Genomic DNA, 23,590 nt, shown 5'->3' with positions numbered 1-23,590 from the left:
TCTCACCCCCTCGCCCCCGTGAGATTGTGGTTTAGCCCCTGCTAGTTTCGCACCTCTCCTTCTACCCACCCCCTATCCTATGTACTTGGAGAGTCCCTCCCTGCAGCCAGAGGAGAAAGATGGGGAAGCACATGGTGTGGTGGTTTGCCTGCTTGTTAATAAAGATTAAACTACGTTCTCAGCTCAGCCATGCATCTCTGGTCGTCTCTGTTACCCACCCACAAAGCCAGCCCCAGTTTAAAACAACATATGGTGCTTACAACGTGGGACGTGACCTGCCCATCCCCCATATAAGTGACAATTTGGCTACCTATGCACTATGGCCTTCTCTTTTGCTTGTGAAGAGATCTCCAAAGGCCTCTGCCCTTTCTTCACGAGACTGTTTCGCTGTTTCTGGAACTTTTATCTCTGGACCACTCTGTGGTTTCCACCCAACGCCAGCCAGGAACCCAACACCAGCCTGCAGAAGCCGGCTTTCCACCGCGTGGCGCAGGGCATTGGGCTTGGGCTCCCTCCACGCTGCTCAGCCACCGGGAGCAGGGCAGCAAGCATGGCGGGCAGGGCTGCAGCCCATCCTGGCCGCCACCCTGGGGAACCTCAGCCTACGCCTTCTGCATGGCTGACCCACCCGCCCTCCTGCTATGAAGTATGGACAGATCCTGGACCACCCAGAGACCGCAGGCTCCCTGCCGAAACTGGGCCCCCTGGCCAAGATCCCTGCAGAGATCACAACCTGCAGTTCCTGGAAGTAAAGTTGCCCAAGAAGCCACCACTGGACAATGCACTCCCCGAATGGCTAAGACAGTATAGATCTAAACTCGTGTTTAAAATGACATGTCTTCATAACAAAAGTTTTCCTCCTTGTGTGTTGAAAACCATGTTTATGTGTGTGTTTAAAGTTTGGTAAACATTAACTTTAAGGTTAAAAATGTAACTTTAAGGCTACATTCTTACCAGACAGAGTTAAATGAAAAAGGTTTTCAACATAATTCTCATAAAGGTAAAATTAACTTACATTTAAAGTCTGAGATAAAAATTAGTTAAAAATCAATATATTTTAACTAAATTGGTCTAAAAAAAACCTGCACACACCTAGGGTGCGTCTCCATCTTGTGTGGGTGTAACAAAAGGTTAAGTAAGATGTTGATATGTAAAATTCTCAAGTACCTTCTCAATTAGAAATGGTATATTGCACAATAGTTATGCTAATGATTCTCATGCTTGAGGGTTTTTTTCATGGTTCTTCTGTTTATCTTTCCACATTTTATTGTTTAACTAAAAAATACTTCCAATTGTAATAGAGTTATCAATTGTGATAAACTTCTAACCTGCTACAAGTTTTGTTTCATAAGCAAGTGAATTGTAGTTGTCAAATTCTCTACAGAAAAGTGGAATTCCAGCAGCTGACCTTCCTCATACAAAGTTCCACCCCCTGGCATTCTTCAGTGGACATCTGCTTTAGACTGACACTTCTATCAGACTCACTGGTATACCTCTTGGACACTTTACCCAACTCTACAGCAGTTTCCCTTTATGCTGCTGGGCTTCTCAAAGACTGACTGCAGCCAGCTCCCTTGGGACTCTAGGCCATACCCCTGCCCCCATGCTAAAAAATGCCCGTCGAGGCAAAAGCCCACAGAAGCAAAAAATGGCCCCCCTCAGGCCTTTCCTTGGCAGCACACTGGTTCTTGTTGCTCACTTACATGTTCCTCCATGTTTGTGCCAGTTTCTTTTTTGAAAATGCCTGTACGATATAGGTTTCTGTTCACCCCACACTCCTGATACTATGGTCATTTAGTTAAAAAGAAAAGGAGGAATTGTTGTATGCTTCACATTGGTTTGGTCTCACTCCCTGCCCCCGGGAGATTGTGGTTTAGCCCCTGCTAGTTTCGCACCTCTCCTTCTCCCCACCCCCTATCCTACATACTTGGAGAGTCCCTCTCTGCCGCGGGAAAAGAAAGATGGGGAAGCACATGGTGTGGTGATTAGGTGCCCGCTCATGAATAAAGATAAAACTGCATCTCAGCTCAGCCGTGTGTGTGTCTCTGGTCGTCCCTGTTACCCGCCCGTGGAGCCAGCCCGGTTTTAAAACAACAGTGTCTCATATATGTAATACTTGATGCTAATACCTATGGAGCTAGCCATTCTATTTACATTCTTGTCACACATTTCTCTCCAAGAGTCTGCCACAGTATTGAGAAGCATACTCAAAAGCTGAAATCATATTTAAAATGCTAAAAGTATAGGGAAGAGGGTAGATAGTATAATGGTTATGCAAAGAGATCTCATGCCTGAGGCCCCAGGTTCAATCCCCACCACCACCATAAGCAAGAGATGAAGAGTACTCCAGTTAAAAAAAAAAATAACTGGCTGGAGGGTTGAATATTGAATGTCCTGAGAGGTCAGATTGCTATCAGATATGGGCCATGGTCATGGACATGGAAATAATAAAATGGAACTTCCTGATTATAGAAAATGGAAGATTGAAGGAACGCCTTTAAAAATGATCCAGGAAAAGCTGGCTGCATGAGGATTATGGGAACTATGGGCCCGCAATGAAGCATGGAGGTTCATGGGTGGCTTTACACACAATGTCTCCATTGTTAGTGCAATACTGAAAGGATTCAAGTGGGGATTTGCTGCCTCTGTGGTAGCTGTAGGGGCTGAGTACTTCCTGGAGTCCTGGAAGGAAGAAAAGAAGCATCATTGAGACAATTCCCGGAAGGATCTTAATGACCTCTCAACTCACTTATCAAACAAGGTATCTTTGCTGTATCCTACTTGTCTGTGTGTTTGTCCCTTAAAAGGTACTAGTAAAACTTAAATGAACAAAAAAACCCTAAAAAGATGGTTAAAAAATCTATATTTTAAGTAAAATTGGTCTGAAGATCCTGCTATACACAGACTGCTACAGGAGTTCATATAAGATGACTTTTAAACAAAATTATAGAGATACTTAAACCAATTATAATCATCGAGTTATTAATTATAGTAAACTTCTAACTTGTTACAAGTTCTATTTTTTTACAAGTAAGTTATTACAGCTGTCAAGCCTTTACATGAAGAAGAATCTGCTCATATGGTAAGGTATTAAACTATAAGAAGTTCCTCCATATACAATTTATGTAAATTAATGACAAATGGTTGTTGAGAAGGCCTGCCAAATGCCTAGGCCCTATTAAGTAAAGGAAAAAAGGGGGGCTACATCCCCCCAATATTCAGTTGGCTAAGGCATCAACTACATTAAACCTCTTTTAATATCTATAAAAATGTGTACCAGATTCCCTGCTAACCACGGGAAGCAGATTTGTTTGTGTTTCTTTCACAGGGATCCTTGGAAAAACTATCTAGAACACTGCACACATTGATGTCACCCACTAGATGGCATGACTACAGTGGAGCACCCCCTCCCCAAAACCCATGACAGACATCCGAAGAACCTGATTCACAGACACCAAGGACAGAACTTTCTTGTTGCCTTCTCTCACCTATCGCTGTCTGCCCTTCCTGCTTCTGCCCAGTCTGTCATGTTTTGGCGGAACCAGTGGCTCAAGGAAATTAGACCTGTCTAGGTTAGGCTGCCTTGTGGTGCACCACACCCCAGCATCTTCAATGTGGAGTTCCAAGAGAAATCATGGAGGGGATGTCCTGGGCAAGCTCAAGTTGCTGGGCTGTTGATAACCTGATGATTCTGTCATCACTCACCAAGACATCCCAGAAGCCTGGGAATGGGGTCACTGAAGTGCTCCTTATCTGTCCAAGTGGCCCATAGCCATCACTGTCCTCTTCTCCATCCTTCCTGGAGATCTATGTAGGCATGTTGTTCATGGATCTGCTAGGCCCTGTCTTTACAGAAGTTTTTTTTTTATTATTTTTTATATTTATTTATTTTCCCTTTTGTTGCCCTTGTTTTTTCATTGTTGTTGTAGTTATTGTTGTTATTGATGTCTGTTGTTGTAGCGGTCAGGTGTCGGGCTGCACCGCGGAGAAGAGAGTGGACGTCTGGAGCAAGGGGGTACACAAATCTTTATTATAGGATGGGGGGGGCTCAGGCCACGTGGAGTCAGCCATCCCCACTACCTGACCATGGGGCGAGAGAAGGGAGCAAGATCTGAGAGAGGGGGAGCTGAGAGCCCAGAGAGAGCGAGGGGGGGTGAGGGGGCTTTTTATTGGGCGACAACCAGGGGTGATGTGTGGGGCCCGGATTGGTTGAAGGGGGCACTGCTAGGATTTCACAGGGTGTGGTAAAACCTGGGGGCGGAGACTGCATCAGAATAATTCCTCAGCAACATCTCCTCCTATCCCTTTATATCTAAATGGACACAGTAAAGAAAAATGGAATGGATCAGGCTTAAATGTTTTTAAGGAATGCCATGCTCAGGTGGTAAGATGTAGGACTTTCTGTGGAGGAGGGAAGGCTTAAATGGCTGCCAACCTTGTGAGATTTATGTGTCCTCCTGTGCTCAACCCCTCTTTAGAGAGAGAGACTTACCTGGAGAGACTCATCTCATAGGTTTAAGTGTAGCCTGCTCAACCATCTCTTCACAATATCTCTACATCTTTTCTATCTTTCTATCTAGTAATAGCATAAGATGATTCAAAGTATGTAAAAGACTATCATGGAGCAGAAACCTTTTGGGCATAAACCTAAATGATATAACAAAACAGGAAGGGACAAGTAGGGGAGTAGTAAAAGCCAGTGTGAAGTGAAGGGAAGGATTGGTGTGTAAAGGAACGTTCCCTACTTGGGGGGGGGAGGGCAAGGGTACATAATGAGGGGGAGGTGGGATGGCATGACCCACCAAACAGAAGGGCTATTTGGCATTGTATAGTCCTCAAGGCAACAGTCTGTAAAGTCTATGAATTACTCAGGATCAGTCTATAAAAAAACCAGCAGCGTGAAGGGAAATAAGCTGCTTTAAAATTGTGTAAAATGTCTATAGGGTATGTCAGAAAGTCCGATACAAGGCTCAGTCCAAAGTAGATGGCTAGGGGAAGAATTGGCAGGGGATGAGATGCTGCATGAGGGAGGTCAGCCGCTGGAATTCTGCTTTTCTGTAGATAGCCAGCTGGAACCGCCAACACGTGACAGGCAGATCAGAAGCAGGAACGGCAAGCAGGCATTAAGAAAGTTCCGTCCTTGGAGTCTTGTGTATCAGGTTCTTCAGATCGTGTTAAGTGACATCTAGGGTTTCGGGGATTGTGTCACTGTAGTCGTGCCGTCTAGTGGGTGACGTCAGGGTGTTCAGGGGTTCAGATGGTTTTCCAGGATCCTGTGGAAGAAACACAAACAATCTGCTTCTCGTGGTTAATTTGAACTTGTAACAAGTTATAGGTTTGTTACAGTTGATACCTCAATGATTATAATTGGATTAAAATCTCTTTATGATTTTATTTAAAGGTCATCTAATGTGACCTCCTGTAGCAGTCTCTACCGCAGGATCTTGAGACCAATTTTAGCTAAAATATGTATTTTAAACAGACTCAAATTGCTTAGAGAGTTAACGCATATTCGTGACAATGATTTTAACGTTTACAGTGCCAGATTGATGCCAGATCTGTTGTGGATTAATTTACACAAGATAGTTTACAGGGCACCTTTGGGGGCCCTTCAAAGGTGTCCTGTATAAAAATTTATATATTTTAGTTTTGGAAATGTATAGTCATGTTAAACATTTAGACTTTTACCTAAATAGTTAGTTACCTTAACAAATTAATTCTTACCTTGTCTGGTAATAGTGTAGCTGTAGGGTTACACTTCTGACCGTTAAGTTAGTGTTACCAAACTTGAGACATACCCATAAACATTTTCCTCCAGTTATAACAAACTGGAGGAAAAAGAACTTTTGTTATAAAAACATATTATTTTTAAAAACAAATTTATATACGTCATTAGTCACACAGTTTAAGACTAAACACTTACATATATACCAAAACTATATATAAAAATCAAAATAGGGAGAAAAACAAAAATTTTGGAATGTTTCTGGATGTCTTCAGAAACTTTGGCTGCGTCCAGCATTTTTATATAAAGCCAACTACCTTTTAGAGTACTCCGAGAAGATGGGTCATGCAAAAAAAAAATTTTTTTTGTCATTCAACACACTCACTCACAAAAACAACTGGACAGTTATAACATAAGACATTCAGGGAAAGGGTAGGAGAGAGGTCTCTGTGACCAGATTTTGTAGGTACTGCCATGTTGTATTATGGGTCCTGGTATGTATCCTGCATCTGGTCCTCTTGTAGTATTTCTTGTTCTTCAGGGATAACAACGCCATCCTGCGGGTATTGTTGGACATGGTGGGCAGGAACCCAGATTTCTCTAAACCCAGGTTTAGAGAAATTTTGAGGGAAAACGCATGAGAAACCCCTTCCCATGGTCAATAATGGGTCAGGCCCTTTCCAAATTTCATCGAGTGGGTCTCTCCATTTGACCTTAATAGATGGGAGGGTAGATGGTGTTTGCCAGTGAAGAATGATAGGAGGTAGGTCCAAGTTATTGTAAATATTAAAGAGATTTAACGTAGTTAAGGCTTTTGCTAGCTGGATATTTGGGGGGTACATTCCTCCTTTAATTTTATTTAGTTGAGCCTTAAGGGTTTCATGGGCCCTCTCGACAATGCCTTGTCCCTGTGGATTATAGGGAATGAGTAATGTTCCAGAAGGAACAAAAATCTTTAAATTATTTGCTGGTAAACGCCAGTCCATGGTCAGTTTTCAGTTGAAGAGGTACACCCATCATAGCAAAACAGGAGAGCATATGGCTTTTAAGCTTTTTAGTGCTTTCTCCTGTCTGAGCTGTAGCCCACATAAATTTAGAAAAGGTATCAATTGAGACAAACACATATTTTTGTTTGCCAAAGTTTGGTATGTGGGTGACATCAATTTGCCAAATAGCATTAGCTTTTAAACCTCGGGGGTTAACCTCAAGGGTCTGGATAGCAGGTGTCTTTATGAGACTTGCACAAGAAGAGCATGTAGCGAGTATATGTTTGAACTGTGGTACAGGAACATCAGGAAATCGAGCTCGAAGGCCTTTAAGATTAACATGGGTTAGAGAATGAAAATTAGCAGGATCAGAGACAGAGACTGGGAAAGTTCCTGTGGAGGCAAGGCGGTCAACTGCGGCATTCCCTTCGGACAGGGAACCAGGAAGAGGGCTGTGAGAGCGAAGGTGTTGAATATACAGTGGTTGGGTTTGAGAACAGAGCATAGAGGCGATTTGAATCAAGAGAGGGGAAAGTGGGTTGTCATCAATTTTCACATAAGAACGAGCAAGCCATGGAAGTAAGTTAACAGTGTACACACTGTCAGAAAAAAGGTTGAAGGATTCTGGTACAACTTTTAATGCAAGGAAAACAGCATAAAGTTCTTTGTACTGAGGGGAATTCTCAGGAAGCTCAGTAAAGAGAGGTTTAGGAGATTGTTTTTCTGGGTAATTTATAAGGGCAGCAGCTCCCTTTTTTCTGCCATCAGTAAAGATTGTAGGAGCAGAGGGAATGGGATCCCGAGAGAAAAGTTTAGGTGCTAGTAGAGGCAGAAGAGGTAAAGAAGCTATCAATTTATTAGAAGGAAAATGGTTATCTATTTGTCCTGGAAACCCCACGAAGCTTATGGCAAAGTGGGAATGATGGTGTATAAGCCACTCTGTATCTGTGAGAGAAAAGGGCAGAATGATTAAATCTGGTTCTTTCCCTAAGACCTGCACAGACCTATTTCTTCCTTGGCGAACCATGAATGCTAACACGTCTATCTCAGTGAGGAGTCTTGGAGCTCCTCCTACTGGCGTGTGAAGCCACTCGAGAACCCCATGGTCTTGCCACAATGCCCCTACTACTGTGGGGGTGGAGTTGAAGATTAGAAGGTTTACTGGAGAAGAGGGGGAGAATCGAACAAGGTGCATGTCCTGGAGGGCCTGGTTAACCCTTTCCAATGCCGAGGAGGCCTCAGGAGTTAACTTACGTTTTTGAAGAGGGCTGTTTGTTTCCTTTCAACAGGTCAAACAGTGGTTGGAGGCAGCTTGTAGGCAGATAGAGATACTGCCTAAGCCAATTTAAATTTCCTAAAAAACTTTGTAAAGAAGCAAGAGTAAGGTTAGAAGGGAAGGTAACATTAGGTTTTAAGGGACGAATTTGCATTAGAGAAATCTCTGAACCTAGGAAGGATATTGGAGGGATTAGCTGTATCTTCTCAGGGGCTACATTAAGGCTGCTTTTCTTTAATGCAGGAATGAGAAAATCATGTAAGGCATAGAGATCTGTATCTGATTTTCCCCATATTAAAATATCATCTGTATAATGAAAAATATTAAGGCCCTTACAAATATATGGGACAAGGGCAGATTTAACAGCCTCCTGACAAATAGTAGGACTATTGGCCATACCCTGGGGCAGCACCACCCATTCAGATCTATCAGCAGGGCTGGCGTTATTAATAGACGGAACAGAGAAGGCAAAACTTTTACAATCTTGTGGATGCAAGTGACTAGAGAAAAAACAATCTTGTATATCAATAGCTATGATTGGAATTCCCGTGGGAATTGCAGAAGCAAGAGGCAAACCCCTCTGGGGGGAGCCCCAGACCTGCATGGTTTTATTTACTGCACGGAGATCTTGAAGGAGGCGCCATTTTCCCGAGCTCTTTTTAATCACAAAGACAGGAGTATTCCATGTGCTTCGAGAATGATGAATGTGTCCCAAGGACAACTGCTCTCTAGCAACTTCTAGTTTTCTGTATACTAGCCTTTTACTTCTTTGGCCAGGTTTATTCCTAGTTAATTTATTGATTTTTCTGTGATAGTGAATGGGAGTGATTTTTGGATAGCTTCCTTTTCTCACGTAGCATGTGTATAAAGGAATGGAACTGGTTTTTGTACGGTAATTATATAGCCTGACCCCTTGATCTATTGCCTAGTGATTTCCAGAAGCTGTCTCATGGATTCTTTAGGTCTTTGTATGTCTACTATCATATCACCTACAAAGAGTGAGAGTTTGACTTCTGCCCTTCCAATCTGTATTTCTTTGATTCCTTTATCTTACCTGATTGTTATAGCAAGAACTTCTAATTCTGTGTTGAAGAATAATGGTGATGATGGACAGTCCCCAAGCTGAGGGGGAATGCTTTCAGCTTTTGTCTATTGAGTATGATGTTGACTGTTGGTTTGTTGTATATGGACTCTGCTATCTTAAGGAATTTTCCATCTATTCCCATTTTTGCATTGTTTTGCGCATGAAAAGTTGTTGGATTTTGTAAAAGACATTCTCTGCATCTATTAAGATAATCATCTGGTTTTGGTCTTGCTTTTATTGATGTGGTAAGACACCTTGGTTGACTTGCATATATTGAGCCAAACTGCATTCCCGTAATAAATCCTACTTGTCATGATGTGCTGGGTTGAGCTTCACTTATGGGAGACAGAGGACCAGGGACTCATGGCTGAGCTGTGTGCACTATCTCTTTATTCATGCAGAATGCAGCACAATCTAAGCCAAGCTAAACTAAACTAAACTAAAACTCTAATCACAATCCTGTCCTTATATATATATATTTGCCAAGTAGGGTGTAAACAGGTTGTGATGTAGAGAGGGTGGAGCAAAAAGAGATTGGTGAAAATCAGGGTGTGACAAGGAGAGGGGGTGGAGAAGCTGAGAATTCTACCAGTGAACCACCAATGCCCTGGAGGGAGGGTGATGCTTAGTTAACAGTGGTTTATGTAAATAAACTGCAGCTTTAAGTGGGATCAAACCAATTCTATGCAGGCATGCTGGTGTTTAGTTAACAGTGGTTATGTACATAGAACACAGTGTTAAGCAGGGGGGATTAAACCAAATGAAATAGAAGGGGTTTTTAGAAGCAGAATTAGAAGCATACCAACAATTTCCCCTTCCTTTTTAACTAATGGCCATAGTATCAGGAGTGTGGGGTAAACAGAAACCTATATCATACAGGCGTTTTCAAAAGAACTGGCATAAGACATGGAGGAACAAAATAGGAGAGCAGCAAGAACCAGTGTGATGCAAAGGGGAGGTCTGAGGGGGGCATTTCCTACCTCATAGGGCAAGGCCTAGCAGGTGAAAGGGCATTTCTTGCCTCTGGGGGCATCTATTGCCTCTGGGGGTGCTTCATGCCTCTGTGGGTATCTCTTGCCTCAAAGGGCGTTTCCTGCCTCTATGGGCATGACCTAGTAAGGAGGGGCAGTTTTCTGCCTCTGGGGGGCAGGGCCTGCAGCCGAGGGGACATGGCCTATAGAGTCCCAAAGCAGCTGGGTGCAGTCAGTTCTTTAGAAACCCAGCAGCGTAAAGGGAAGCCACTGGAATTCCTGGAATTCCAGTTTTCCGTAGAGGGTGAGCTTTGGAGTCTGTGAATCTGTTTCTTCAGATCGTGCCAGGTCACATCATTGGTTTCCAGGGGGGTGTTGTTGTCATGCCATCTTGTGGGCAATGTCAGAGAACAGGGGTCCAAATGGATTTCTGGGGATTTCATTTGAGCAGATGCTTTTTCATGTGAACACTTGACAGCTGTAATTCACTTACTTGTCAAACAAAACTTGTAGCAGATTAAAAGTTTACTGCAATTGATAACTCCATTATATTTAGAAATCCTTTCTAGTATGATTTCAAGGTTGTTAAAAGTTTAAATTCAATAAAATGTCGAAAGATAAACAGAAGAACCATGGTTAGAAGCCTCAGGCATGAGAATCATTAACATCATCATTGCACTATCTGCCCCGCCCATAACTCATACAGTTTTCAAGACTAAATGTTTCATATTAATACCAATACGTAAAAAATATCAAAAGAGGAAAAAATAAATTTTTGGATTGTTTCTGGATGTCTCTAGAAATCATGGCTTCATCCAGCATTATTTTTAAGTCAATGCCATACATAAATTCAGTCTTTCAAATCATTCTCTTACAAAATGCAACTTGAACCAGATTATTCAGATATCACCATGTAGCATCATGAGTCCCCAGAGGGCATCTTAGTCCCAAAAGTTCCTCGAAATTCCATTTAGGATGCTTCTGTTTCTGCAGGAGTCCAGGCACACATTTTTAAAAGTATCTTCTCAACAAAGAAAGGAAGAAAGAATCCAATCAGGAGAGTAGAACTAACCACGAGTCTCCATTCTTGGGGACTGCCAGGGTACTGGAGAATGCTCCTCAAATTAGAGTAGTCCTTTTCAGCAGGAAATGTGGGAGAAGTCCAGAAAGTCCCAGGGGAAATCTCTGTGCATATCCCAAGCTCTACGATCACGGTCATAAAGAACCAAATTGTGGCCCAGAGCAAAATGTAGTCCTTCTCCTTGGGAAACATGGTAGAGGGAATCCAGAAAGTCCAAAGAAAAATCTATGTGCATCTTCCAAGCTCTATGATCATGGTCATAAGAAACCAAAATTCCCAGTCAGAGAACCAAAGTGTGTCCCAGAGCAAAATGTTCCAGAGACAGAGAAACTGTCTCATGATGAAATAGAAGAGGCTTTAACAAACCTCTTCATACGTAGAAAGGCAACCCATGGCGGATGAGTAGCCGAGTTTACTTATCTGGGGGATGGGCAGGTTAGGTTCCATGTTGGTGCCGGTCCCTGTTTCAGGGTGCCATTATGCCAGGCTGAGCTTCACTGAAGGGAGACAGAGGACCAGGGACTCATGGCTGAGCTGTGTGCAGTATCTCTTTATTCATGCAGAACACAGCACAATCTAAGCCAAGCTAAGCTAAACTAAACTAAAACTCTAATCACAATCCTGTCCTTATATATATACTTGCCAAGTAGGGTGTAATCAGGATGTGATGTAGAGAAGGTGGAGCAAAAAGAGATTGGTGAAAATCAGGGTGTGACAAGGGTGGTGCTTAGTTAACAGTGGTTTATGTAAATAGACTGCAGCTTTAAGTGGGATCAAACCAATGCCATGCAGGCATGCTGGTGCTTAGTTAACAGTGGTTATGTAAATAGAATACAGTGTTAAGCAGGGGGTATTAAACCAAATGAAATAGCAGGGGTTTTTAGAAGAGAATCAGAAGCATACCAACAATGATGAACTCTCTTTTTCATATAATATGCTGTGTCTGGTTGGCTAGATTCCTGAATGGTTTTTAGAATTCATTTGTAAAGCCATATGGACCTGGAATTTTGTTGTTGGGAAGGCTTTTTAATAACTGTTTTGATTTTTTTGGTCTGTAATTGGTCAATTTAGGTCTGAGAAGATGTTTGGGTGATTTCAATACTCTTGAATTTATTAGTACTGTCTTTGTGACTTAACATGTGGTCCCTCATGGAAGATGTGCTGTGTGGGTTTGAAAAGAATGTGTATTCTAAGTTCTTCAGGTGCATAACTCTAGATATATCCAGGAGGCCTAGTCTATCCATATCTTCAATTCATTCTTTTACTTCTTTACTGATTCTCTGCTTATATGCTCTAAGTGTGAGAGTGGGGTGTTGAAGTCTCCTACTATGACTATTACTATTAATGTATTTTTGTAGCTGTTTCAGTGTCTGATATATTAGGATGGGCCTTGATTGGGTGCATCGATGTTAATAATTGCTAAATCTTATTGGTCAATTGATCCTCTGAGCCAATTGTAATGCTCAAGCCTATCTTTTATTACTTAATTTATCTTTTAAAGTTTATTGTGTCAGAGATGAAAATATCAGTTTAAGGAGAATAGCTTTTTTTTAAAGATTTTATTTATTGATGATGAGAAAGTGTCAAGCTGTGCCGTGGAAAACAGAGAGAGGAGATCTGGAGCGAAGAGGGAACAAAAATCTTTATTTGCACTGGCACCTCAGAGTTGGGTGAGAGAGAAGCAGCTTGGGCCACGTGGAGGTAGCAAAAATGGCCGCCTCATGCAGCAACCTTCTCTGCATCTAACCATTGAAGTGAAGGGCCCGCAAGAGAGTGAGGTGTGGAAGAAGGCCTTTTATGGGAATAGCTCTCATGAGAATGAGAAGGGGTAGGAGTGACCATAGCATTCCAGGGTAGGATAATAACTCTCAAGGGAATGGGAAGGAGTAACCAAAGCACTCCAACTATTGGCAGGAAATTGACAATGCCCTGAGGGCACAACATGGCAGAACAGGCACGCCAAAAATGTCCCAACTCTCGTGGTAACTAGCAATAGCCTGAGGGGACAACATGGCAGATGTGACTGCATCTGCACAATTTCCCAGCAAGAAAGACAGGAGGAGAGAAAGAACCAGACCTAACTCTGGTACATGTTCTGCCGGGGCTTGAACTCAGGACCTCACACTTGAGAGTCAAGCACTTTATCCACTGTGCCACCTCCTGGACCACATGAAGAATAGCCTCCTTGCAGAGCTTATGCCAATGTGTCTTCAAGCTGCCATCTTGGCTCCATTCACCCCACTCCCCTCCCCATGTCACTGTTTTAATACAGATCTCTGAACAGTATTTAGGTGAGACATGAATTAAATAAGAAAACTAATAGATGTTTACAAGATTTTTTAACCTTTTTTAACATAATTTATTTATTTTCCCTTTCTTCTGTTTTTGGTTTTTTTTATTGTAGTTGTAGTTATTGATGTCATCATTGTTAGATAGAACAGAGAGAAATGGAAAGAGGAGGGGAAGACAGAGGGGGAGAGAAAGATAGACACCTGCAGACCTGCTTCACCACCTGTGAAGCGACTCCCCTGCAGGTGGGGAGGCAAGGGCTCAAACCTGGATCTTTAGCTGGTCCCTAAGCCACATGCACCTAACCCGCTAAGCTACCTCCGGACTCCTGTTTTACTAGATTTTTTAAAAAATATATTTATTTATTCCCTTCTGTTGTCCTTCTTGTTTTATTGTTGTGGTTACTATTGATGTTGTTGTTGTTGTTGAATAGGACAGATAGAAATGGAGAGAGGAGGGGAAGACAGAGAGGGGGAGAGAAAGATAGACACCTGCAAACCTGCTTCACCGCCTTTGAAGTGACTCCCCTGCAGGTGGGGAGCCGGGGGCTCGAACCAGGATCCTTATGCTGGTCCTTGTGCTTTGCACCACCTGCGCTTAACCCACTGCACTACCGCCTGACTCCCCGTTTTACTAGATTTTTGTGAATGCTTTTGTTGAAGAAAAATTAAAAGGTTGGAAAGAGATGTCAGTAGAATTTGTGGGCTTTGTAATGATCCTAATAGGCAGGATAACTCACTAAATGTTTCTGTAACTCTTCTGTTCACATTGAACAGCTAGGGTATTGTACCTTTTATTCATTAAAGTATCTTCCATCTAGGGGCCATACTGTCCAGTGAAGAGGCTGTGTTGCTAGACTTAAAACAGAGTCTCAAGCTATTGCTGGGAATTATCTTCTATTTTCTGGTCTGAAAGACATTCAGTGAAAGCTGAAGAGATGACAGTTTCTTGGGTGACTTGCCCCACATCAAGAGTCTTTTTCTTTTTCCTCTTGAATAAATTGTATTTTAATTGATACATGTTTAATTTACTGTTTTGTTTTGCCCATCATATTTCTTTCTGTATCTCTGTCTTTCTCTCTCTTTCTGTCAGGGCACTGCTCATCCCTGTCTTATGGGGGGGATCAGGGAATAAAACCTAGAACCTGAGAGCCTCAGGCAGAAACTTTGTTATCTCTCCCAACCTTGTATTTCTCTTTTCACTTACTCTTTTTTATTATTATTTAATTTTTATTTATAAGATGGAAACACTGACAAGAGGGTGTTCCAATTCCATACAATTCCCACCCCCAGAATGCCATATCCCATCCCCTCCCCTGATATCTGTGGAGTGGAAAATTCCTTACCTTTTCCCCTTGGAAAACAGGACCTAATCAGTAAGCCAGTAAGCCACTAGTTGTTTACCAAGACCCCGCATGTGGGCGAGGCTTATCAGGACCTTTGCACAAGGAAGCTGTTTACCAGAAGGTTGCAGCTGATGACAGGGGGTGGCAGGGGGATGTGGTGACCATACTCTGGCTAGGTTCTATGGTTTTGCAATGTTTGAAATTAGCCCGCGCTTTGCTTTGAGTAGGCCCCGCTTCTTGCTAGGTTTGAAATGATTGGATTCCGCGTTTTCTATCCCATATTATTGGATATAGGTTGATAAGGTGATGTGTTCCCCCTCCCTGAGTGTATTCAGAAATCCTATAAATTGTGTGGTTTGAGCCCTGTTCGGGGTCGAGCTGGTGGACTGTCTGTCAGTCACCTCTCGGCCTGGATTGCAATTCGTGAATAAACATCTTTTGCTTCCTTGCAGTGGATGGTGGTTTGATTTTTGTTCGCTAACAATATCTTTCCTATATTCTTTATCCTCTGGGAGTATGGCTGCAGGGTCATTATAGAGTGCAGAAGGTGGAAGGTCTGGCTTCTGTAATTGCTTCCCCACTGAACATGGTCATTGACAGGTCAATCCATACTCCCATCCTGTCACACTCTTTCCCTAGTGGGGCAGAGCTCTGGGGAAGCAGGACTCTCTTACTTAAAATTTTTTAAAATTTATTTTAATGAGAGAAACTGATCAGAGTACTGCTCAACTCTGGCTTATCTTGATGCTAAGGATTGAAAGCCTCAAGTATGGAAGTATTTTGCATAACCACTATGCTATAACTCTAATATCTAGGCCACCTCCCGGACCTTTTTTTTTTTTTTTTTAACCAGAGCTCTATTTGGCTCTGGCTGGTGGTGGTGGTGGTGAATTGAACCTGAGAATTTGAAACCTCAGTATGAGAGTCTGTTTTGTAGAACATTATGCTATCTATCCTCCAGCCAGCACAGTGCTTTTATTAGCACATTCTTTGGATGCCAGCCTTCTTCTCTCTTGGAATGCACATGTCAGCAATCTCAGGATGTCAAAATTTAGACAACCTCCTCTCACCCCAAGCCCACGTTATTGTCAGAGGGCCCTGCTTACCTGAGGCTGCTAGTGCAGAGCAGCTCATAGGCTCTCTTCGGAGCCTGTTAGACATGGAAGTCCTGGAGAAGTGCTTCTGCTGATTCTGGGAACAGACCAGTAGCTCTCCACAGTGAGCAGCCATTGACACACCTCTAGACATGTGAGCCTATGGACTCCACCCAGAAGGTGTGAAGCTGCCCCAGGGGTGGGCAGGGTCAGCATAGATGATTGGCATTAAGACATTTCTGCTCCTCCCCTGATCCCTTTAGGACACTTTCTTCTTTTATTGTTATTTTTTATTATTTATTTTTTTAGGACACTTTATTCTATTTCCTTCTTTTTCTTCTTTCATAGGAGCACTTATTAGCTTTCACTTCCAATGGTACCAGTGATTGACCCTCAAACCATGATGTCTCAGCTTAAAGTTTTTTCTTTAACAAGTGTGTTACTTCCACGCACCAGGCTCTGTATTTAACAAGATGGCCATTAATGGGGGGTGGGGGGGGGCGGAGATAGATAGCATAATGGTTATGCAAGGAGACTCTGAGGCTCCAAAGTGCCAGGTTTAATCCCTTGTACCACCAGAAGCCCAAGTTGAGCAGTGTTGTTGTAAAACAAGGAAACAAAGAAATATATAAATACAATGGGCAGCGTAGAAACCATAATAGTTATTTATGCAAAGAAACTCTCATGACTTAATCTCCAACTCTCAGGTTTAATCCTTTGCACCAGCATAATTAGAGCTGAGTGGTGCTCTGGTAAGAAATAAAAAAAAAAAAAAAGCAGGGCTGGGTGGTGGTGCACCTAGTTGTGCGCACACTTCTCAGTGCAAGGACCCAGTGTTGAGCTCCAGGCCCCACCTGCAGGGAGAAAACTTTGCAACTGGTGCAGCAGGGCTGCATGTGTGTCTCTGTCTCTTTCCCTCCCTATCTCCCCTCCCCTCTTGATTTCTGGCCATCTCTTTCAATAAATAAATGAAGATAATTTCAGTCTCATGCCTGTGACATGTGCGCTCAACCAGGTGCGCCATCACCTGCCCCCACTCTCAATTTCTCTTTCTCCATCCAAAATAAATACAAATCAATAAAACAAGCAAACAGCTTAGATTGTTCTCATTAAATCACCATGGGGCAGAACAGCTCACTAATTCATTATCTAGAGCTTCCCGCTCCTTAAAAAACCACAAGAAGCCTACCCTGAACCACCAGACTAGAGGCAGCACTGGGCTCCAGGGCAGAAACAACTGTTTCCGGGAGCGTCAGCTTAGGCCAGCCGCAAGGGATGCTGGGATTGTAGTTCGCAGGGCTCTTCTCCCGCAGCTGATGGCGAGGAGGTGGACTACAGCTCCCGTCAGGCCAAGCGGGGCCAGCGGGGTCCTGCACTCGCCCGGTTAAGCGACAGGTTCGAGTAGTTGTAGCTGCGAGTCCTGCCGTGCAGTCCTTTACTCAGCGGCCATCAGGTCAGTCGCACCCTGTGGTCTCGGGTGGCCGCGGGAGCCGAGCGAGGCCTCGCATTTCCCGGCCTTAAAGACCTGGGGCTCTGCGTGTCTCGGGGAGGTGCGCCAGCCTCACCTCTGGCCATTCTGCGCCGCCTCCCTTCTGGTCTGGGTCCCGCTTCCCTTCGCCCCGCTTTGGGGCTCGCGGAACTGCGTGGAGGTTCGGGGCGGCGGCTGAGCCGCTGTGGCGGGCGCAGGGTGTCCCGGGAATGCTCCGGCAGGGTTCGGGCGGGCGGGCGGGCGGGCGGACCGGCGCTCTGCGCAGGCGCGGGGCTGTAGTTCTCGCGTGCGCGCAGTCCCTGCGCGGCTGTTGGGTGCAGATTGCCGCCCGCTGCGTGTTTGCAGCCTCTGCCCGCGGCCCTGGGCGGGCGGGACTGGCCTGCTGGAGCTGGTCCCCTGCAGAATCCTGTGCAGCGACTCTGCGGCCGCCTCATGTGCTGCCGGTCTGGGCCAGGCCTCGGCATCAGAGGTTTGGTCATCATTTTCTAAGGCTCCGGAATTGTACTGGTAGAAATAAAATGATTAGTAGCTGATGCGACTTCCCCAAACGCTTTATTTGTGGATAGAGAAACCCAAAAGGAGTGTCCAGGAGGTGGCTCAGTGATGGGGCTTTGGACTCTCAAGAATGAGGTCTTGAGAGTACTTGAGTTTAGCTTAGCTCGTCTTAGATTGTGCTGCGTCCTGCATGAATAAAGAGATACTGCCTACAGCTCAAAAAAAAAAAAAAAAAAAAGAATGAGGTCTTGAGTTCGGATCCCTGGCAGCACATGTGCCCAAGTGATGTCTGGTTCTTTTTCTCTCCTCTTGTCTTTCTCATTAATATATAAAATGTTTTTTAAAAAGTCGGAAGGGAAGGAAGAGCTACTGAGTGGGGAGAGCAGGAGAGAGACACTGCAGCCTTGTCTCTGCCCTTGAAGCTTCCTCTGCAGACAGGTTTGGGAGAAGGAAGGACTGAGACCCCAGACCCCAGCACTGTGCCATGTTGCTCAGCTTGCTGCGCCACTGCCCGGCCTCACCAGTAAATGATAATATAGCTGTCAGTCCCCGCATGAGTCTAAAGTTTGCTAGTGCCCACAGGAAGGAAGTAAAAAAAAAAATTGCTCGAGTGAATTTTAACTATTTTTTAAATTTCTTAATTGGGGTGTTAATGGTTTAAGGTAAGATATAATAGTTTGTACGTATGTAACATGCTCACTTTTTCACATAGCAGTTCGACCCCCACTAAGTCCACCTCTGCCTCATGTACCAGGACCAGAGCCCTGCCCTCCACACCAGAGTCTTTTCCTTAGTTGCAAGACACCAATGAATTTTAACTATCGATTTAGCCCATTGCGTCCAAATACTTACCATCTCAACATGTAGTCAATTTGAAACTATGGGTCCGATTTTATAGCGTTAAACATTGAAAAAAATACCTGGCATAATTGCTGAAGTCTGGCATTTGGTTGACACTTGAGGCAGAAGCATTTGAGCTGATGAGGTTCCAAGAACTTGGCAGCCACTGCAGTTAGTGACTGTTGTGTCAGACAGCACAGAGGCGCGAACACGCTGCTGGCGGCTTCACGTTGTCACAGAGAAGTGGTCGTTTTCATGACCCATCTCGAAGACTGTCGCTTTCTTAGAGAAGTCAGCTGTGTGCTCTCTCCTCTCAACTTGCTCTTTAGTCATTTCATAGCTTTGTACACTTTGAACTGTCTCTGGACAGTTTCTTCTCATAAATGTTTCCAGAATTATCCCCCCCCATTAGCTATGGTCATATTCCTAGACATGTGAACATGGCCCTTTTCTGTGCAACTTTCTTTCCTTCCTTCCTTCCTCCCTTCCTCCCTTCCTCCCTTCCTCCCTTCCTTCCTTCCTTTCTATTACCAAAACACTGCTCAGCTCTAGCTTATGGTTGTGTAGGGATTGAAGCTGGGACTTCAGAGTCTCAGGCATGAGAGTCTCTGTATAACTTCTATGCTATCTACCTCCACCCTTCTGTGCAACTTTCTATGTTTTTTTTACAAGCTGCTTTGAAAACTGGCACAAAGGATTAGAAATATTTCTAAGACATTTTACGCTTGTTTAATACTGGTACAAAATGTGGGAGGTCTGCACATTTAGTACCAGTATTAAATATTCCTATAAGAAGTGTTAGCTGAGGGAGTTGGGTGGTAGCGCAGCAGGTTAAGTGCGCCCGTGGCACAAAGTGCAAGGACCGGCCCTAGGATCCTGGTTGGAGCCCCTGGCTCCCCACCTGCAGGGAGTTGCTTCACAGATGGTGAAGCAGGTCTGCAGATATCTGTCTTTTCTTTCCCCCTCTCTGTCTTCCCCTCCTCTCCATTTCTCTCCTGTCCAACAACGACATCATCAACGACAATAATAACTACAACAATAAACCAACAAGGACAACAAAAGGAAATAAATATTAAAAAAAAAAAAAGTGTTAGCTAGGGGGCAGGTACCCTGGGTTAAAATATTCCTATTAGAAGTGTAAGATTGTGGGGTGGAGGGCAGGGTTATAGGGCTCTTCCTTGGTTCCTTAGAGCTCTCCTACATTCTTTCTCTGCCACTTGCCTGGGAATCCTGCCCTCACCTGAAATTCCCAGTTTTAAAGCAGCTTCCTTGCAGAGCTTATGCCAGGTGTGTCTTCAAGCTGCTATATTGGCTCCATCCACCCCCAGCCCCTATATTACTGTTTTAATACAGATCTCTGAGCAGTATTTAGTTGATACTGGAATTAAGTAAGAAATCTAATAGATGTTTTACTACATTATTTAAACCTTTTTCATGTTTTTTATTTGTTTTCCCGTTTGTTGCCCCCTTTTTTATTGTTTTTGTAGATTCTGTTGTTGTTATTGATGTCATTGTTAGATAGGACAGAGTGAAATAGAGGAGGAGAAGACGGGGGCAGGGAGAGAAAGGTAGACACCTGCAGACCTGCTTCACAACCTGTGAAGCGACTCCTTTGCAGGTGGGTTGACCGGGGCTCGAACTGGGATCCTTAGGCTGGTATCTCAGCTTTGCTTCATGTGTGCTTAACATGCTGCACTACCGCCTGAATCCTGTTTTACTAGATTTTTGTGGATGCTTTTGTTGAAGAAAAATTAAAAGGGTTGGAAAGAGATGTCAGTAGAATTTGTGGGCTCTGTAATGGTCCTAATAGGCAGGATAACTCACTGAATGTTTCCATAACCTCTTCTGTTTCCATTGCACAGCTAGGGTATTGTACCTTCTATTCATTATAGTATCTTCCATCTAGGGGCCATACTGTCCAGTGAAGAGGCTGTGCTGCTAGATTTAAAACAGAGTCTCAAGCTATTGCTGGGAATTATCTTCCATTTTCTGGCCTGAAAGACATTCAGCGAAAGAGGAAGAGATGGCAGTTTCTTGGGTAAGTGACTTGCCCCACATCAGAGTCTGTTTCTTTTTCTTCTTAAGCAAGTTGTATTTTAATTTGTACTCGTTTAATTCAGAGTTTCTTTTTTGCCCATCATATTTCTGTATCTCTATCTCTTTCTGTTTCTGCCAGGGCACTGCTTATTCCTGGCTTATGGTGGGTCAGAGAATAGAACCTAGAACCTGAGAGCCTCAGGCAGAAACTTTATGTTATCTCCCCCACCCTTTTATTTCTCTTTTCACTTACTTTAATATTTAATTTTTATTTATAAAATGGAATCACTGACAAGACCATAGGATAAGAGGGTGTTCCAATTCCATACAATTCCCACCACCAGAATGCCATATCCCATCCCCTCCCCTGATAGCTTTCCTAGATTCTTTATCTCTCTGGGAGTATGGACCCAAGGTCATTTATTGAGTCCAGAAGGTGGAAGGTCTGGCTTCTGTAATTGCTTCCCTACTGAACATGGGTATTGACAGGTCAATCCATATTCCCGGCCTGTCTCAGTCTTTCCCTAGTGGAGCAGAGCTCTGGGGAAGCAGGACTCTTTAAATTGTTTATATTTATTTTAATGAAGGATTGAGAGGGAGAGAAACCTGACCAGAGTACTTCTTATCTCTGGCTCATCTTGATGCTGGGGATTGAAAGCCTCAAGTATGGAAGTATTTTGCATAACCACTATGCTATCTCCCCAGCCATTTACTCTTAAAACTCTTATTTTCCAATTAGTATTATCACTGGGACTCAATGTCACCATTCTTAAATATCATGTTTATATATAGATACCAATATAAATAGATATGAGTATGGGGGCGGGGGTGAAACACATACAATTGTGAGACTTTCCTCTACAGCTGTTGGAGAGATGGTTCTTGAACCCATCTTGGATCTCACAGATGATCATTTGTGGTCTCCACTTGGTATGCCACCTAAAGACTCTCTGAAATACTTTTTTGATTACCAAGACATAGTGAAGGGTGCAGACTGCAGTGACTCCATGACAGGCTCCAAAAACTGCAGAAATGAGATAGGCCCCAGTTTCAGAAGAACAGGTCCTGGAATTCAGGACCATTACTGGAAATTGAACCCATGGCCCTGAGTCAACAGGAACAAAGATAAGCTGAGATTTAAGAAAGGCATCTCTGGAGAGTTAGAAACCATTAAGCATTTCCAAGTCATCTCCGGAGAGATAAAAATTTCCCCACATTTTTCCCCAGATGTGTAAAGAAGATAACCACAAGGCTAAGCTTGTCATGGATGCTGTGTAACCCATGCCCTATATATCTCCTCTCGTGCTGGGGTTCCTGGTTGAGCACCTAGAACACCTGTGAGGTCTCGGCCCTAGCCCAATGCCCGGGCTAGAAATAAAGGCTCTTTGCTTTTACATCACTCTGGTCTCTCTTGGTGAATTTCTTGGATTACTGAACCTAACAATAACTCATGTAGTAAAGTGCAACTTTGTCATACCCAGATACTTAGTTTCAATCCCTGACAACACAGATAGACATGAAAGAGGAAACTTCATGGGTCTTCCTCTGATGTCTTTCCTTTTTTCTCCCTAATCTTCTATCTAGAGAAAATAAATAAATAAAATTGTTCCACCAGGAATAGTGGAATCATGCACAAATGAGGTTCATTAGAATACACACTTCCTTATATTCAGAGTCTTCATTTTCTCTCCTTTTTAAATAGATTTAAAAATTATTTTTTTAAATTTATTTAATATGATTGAGACTGAGAGAAACGGATGGGGCAGGGGAGATAGAATGGGAGATAGAAACCTGCAGCACTGCTTCACATTTCATAAAGCTTTCCTCCTCTAGGTGGGGATAGGGTGCTTGAACTGGGTCTTTGCACACTATAAAGTGAACTTTTAACCAAGGGTGCCACTACTTGACCCCCTAGCCTTCTTTCTCTCTAACCAGCATTATGTGGGATGAGTAATTCTTTTTTTTTTTTTTTTTTAAAGAATTTATTTATTTACTTATTCATGAAAAAGATAGGAGGAAAGACCCAGCCATCATTCTGGTACATGTGCTGCCGGGGATCGAACCAGGACCTCATGCATGAGACTAGTGCCTTAGCCACTGCGCCACCTCCCCGACCAAGTGATGAACAATTTTGATGTTGAATAGTGACATAGAACTGTTGAAAATGTTTTAATTTTGGCAGATAAAAGTAATGACATTAATCCAATATTCCTGTTGAAAAAGATGTCTGTCCTGGGATATCGGAGACCTAACAAAAGTCTGCTTAGTTTCCATGGGTGCTTTCCATAACCTTTGTCTAAGATATTATAAAAATCACTAAATCTACAAGTGGGTAGTAAACCAGAATTACTTTTTTTTTTAAATGAAACTTTATTGTTATAATACACAGGTTTCCACAGTCAGGGATTGTGAGTAATTTTTAATTGCCCTGTGACTAAACATCTTCTTGGTTAGAGAGAATGTAGAAGTTGAGCTAAAATTAATAAATGTAAAATAGTAATTAAAAGATAGGTAAGTCTGGACTCTAGTAACACAAGGGTTAAGTAAGTAATTACAGAGCAGACCTGAGTTCCCATATAGAAAAATGACTCTCAGAATTAAGGCTGTTACCAGCTGTAGAACCTTGAGTCTGTAAAGTAAGAGATAACCACATAGCCAGACCTTGGGAAAACCTCTCCCATAGCTTGGAGTTAAGAAAAGAGATAACCACAAGGTTTTAAAAGGACCCCTCCCTTCATTTCCCCTGAATATGTAGGCTATAGATAACCACAATTGTAACACTGTCATGTGATCATTATGTTGTATAGCTGAGACTTGTCACGTAAGCCATGTATTCTGAATTGTATATAAACCCTAGTAAAACTTAGGTAGGGGTCGA

At 43.2% G+C, this 23,590-nt stretch overlaps 1 protein-coding gene, 1 long non-coding RNA gene and 1 pseudogene across 5 annotated transcripts in view; all 3 read left to right on the top strand.

The window, feature by feature from the left end:
- LOC107523368 (zinc finger protein 709-like) overlaps positions 1–23,590 on the top strand; it is a 486,341-nt gene that overhangs the window by 351,634 nt on the left and 111,117 nt on the right. For 3 of the 4 annotated variants that reach the window (XR_009553948.1, XM_060206423.1, XM_060206424.1), the window contains one exon: positions 20,582–20,713. Coding sequence is in view for 3 of the 4 variants with exons in the window: in XM_060206423.1 (XP_060062406.1) it covers positions 20,699–20,713 (15 nt within the window). In the remaining variant the exon portion in view is untranslated. Of the gene's footprint in view, positions 1–14,232; positions 14,365–20,581; positions 20,714–23,590 lie in introns of all 4 variants that reach the window. The other variant, XM_060206425.1, reaches the window with a different exon arrangement.
- Positions 1–23,590, top strand: part of LOC132532454 (uncharacterized) — a 242,782-nt gene that overhangs the window by 122,761 nt on the left and 96,431 nt on the right. The window lies entirely within an intron of this gene.
- LOC107523367 (NADH dehydrogenase [ubiquinone] 1 beta subcomplex subunit 3-like) lies at positions 2,373–2,837 on the top strand (annotated as a pseudogene).

The sequence above is a fragment of the Erinaceus europaeus genome, chromosome 13 (assembly GCF_950295315.1).
Source record: "Erinaceus europaeus chromosome 13, mEriEur2.1, whole genome shotgun sequence".
In the NCBI taxonomy this organism is placed as follows: Eukaryota; Metazoa; Chordata; class Mammalia; order Eulipotyphla; family Erinaceidae; genus Erinaceus; species Erinaceus europaeus.
Note: the sequence above shows the minus strand (reverse complement) of the source record. Positions and strands in the feature narration are given on the sequence as shown.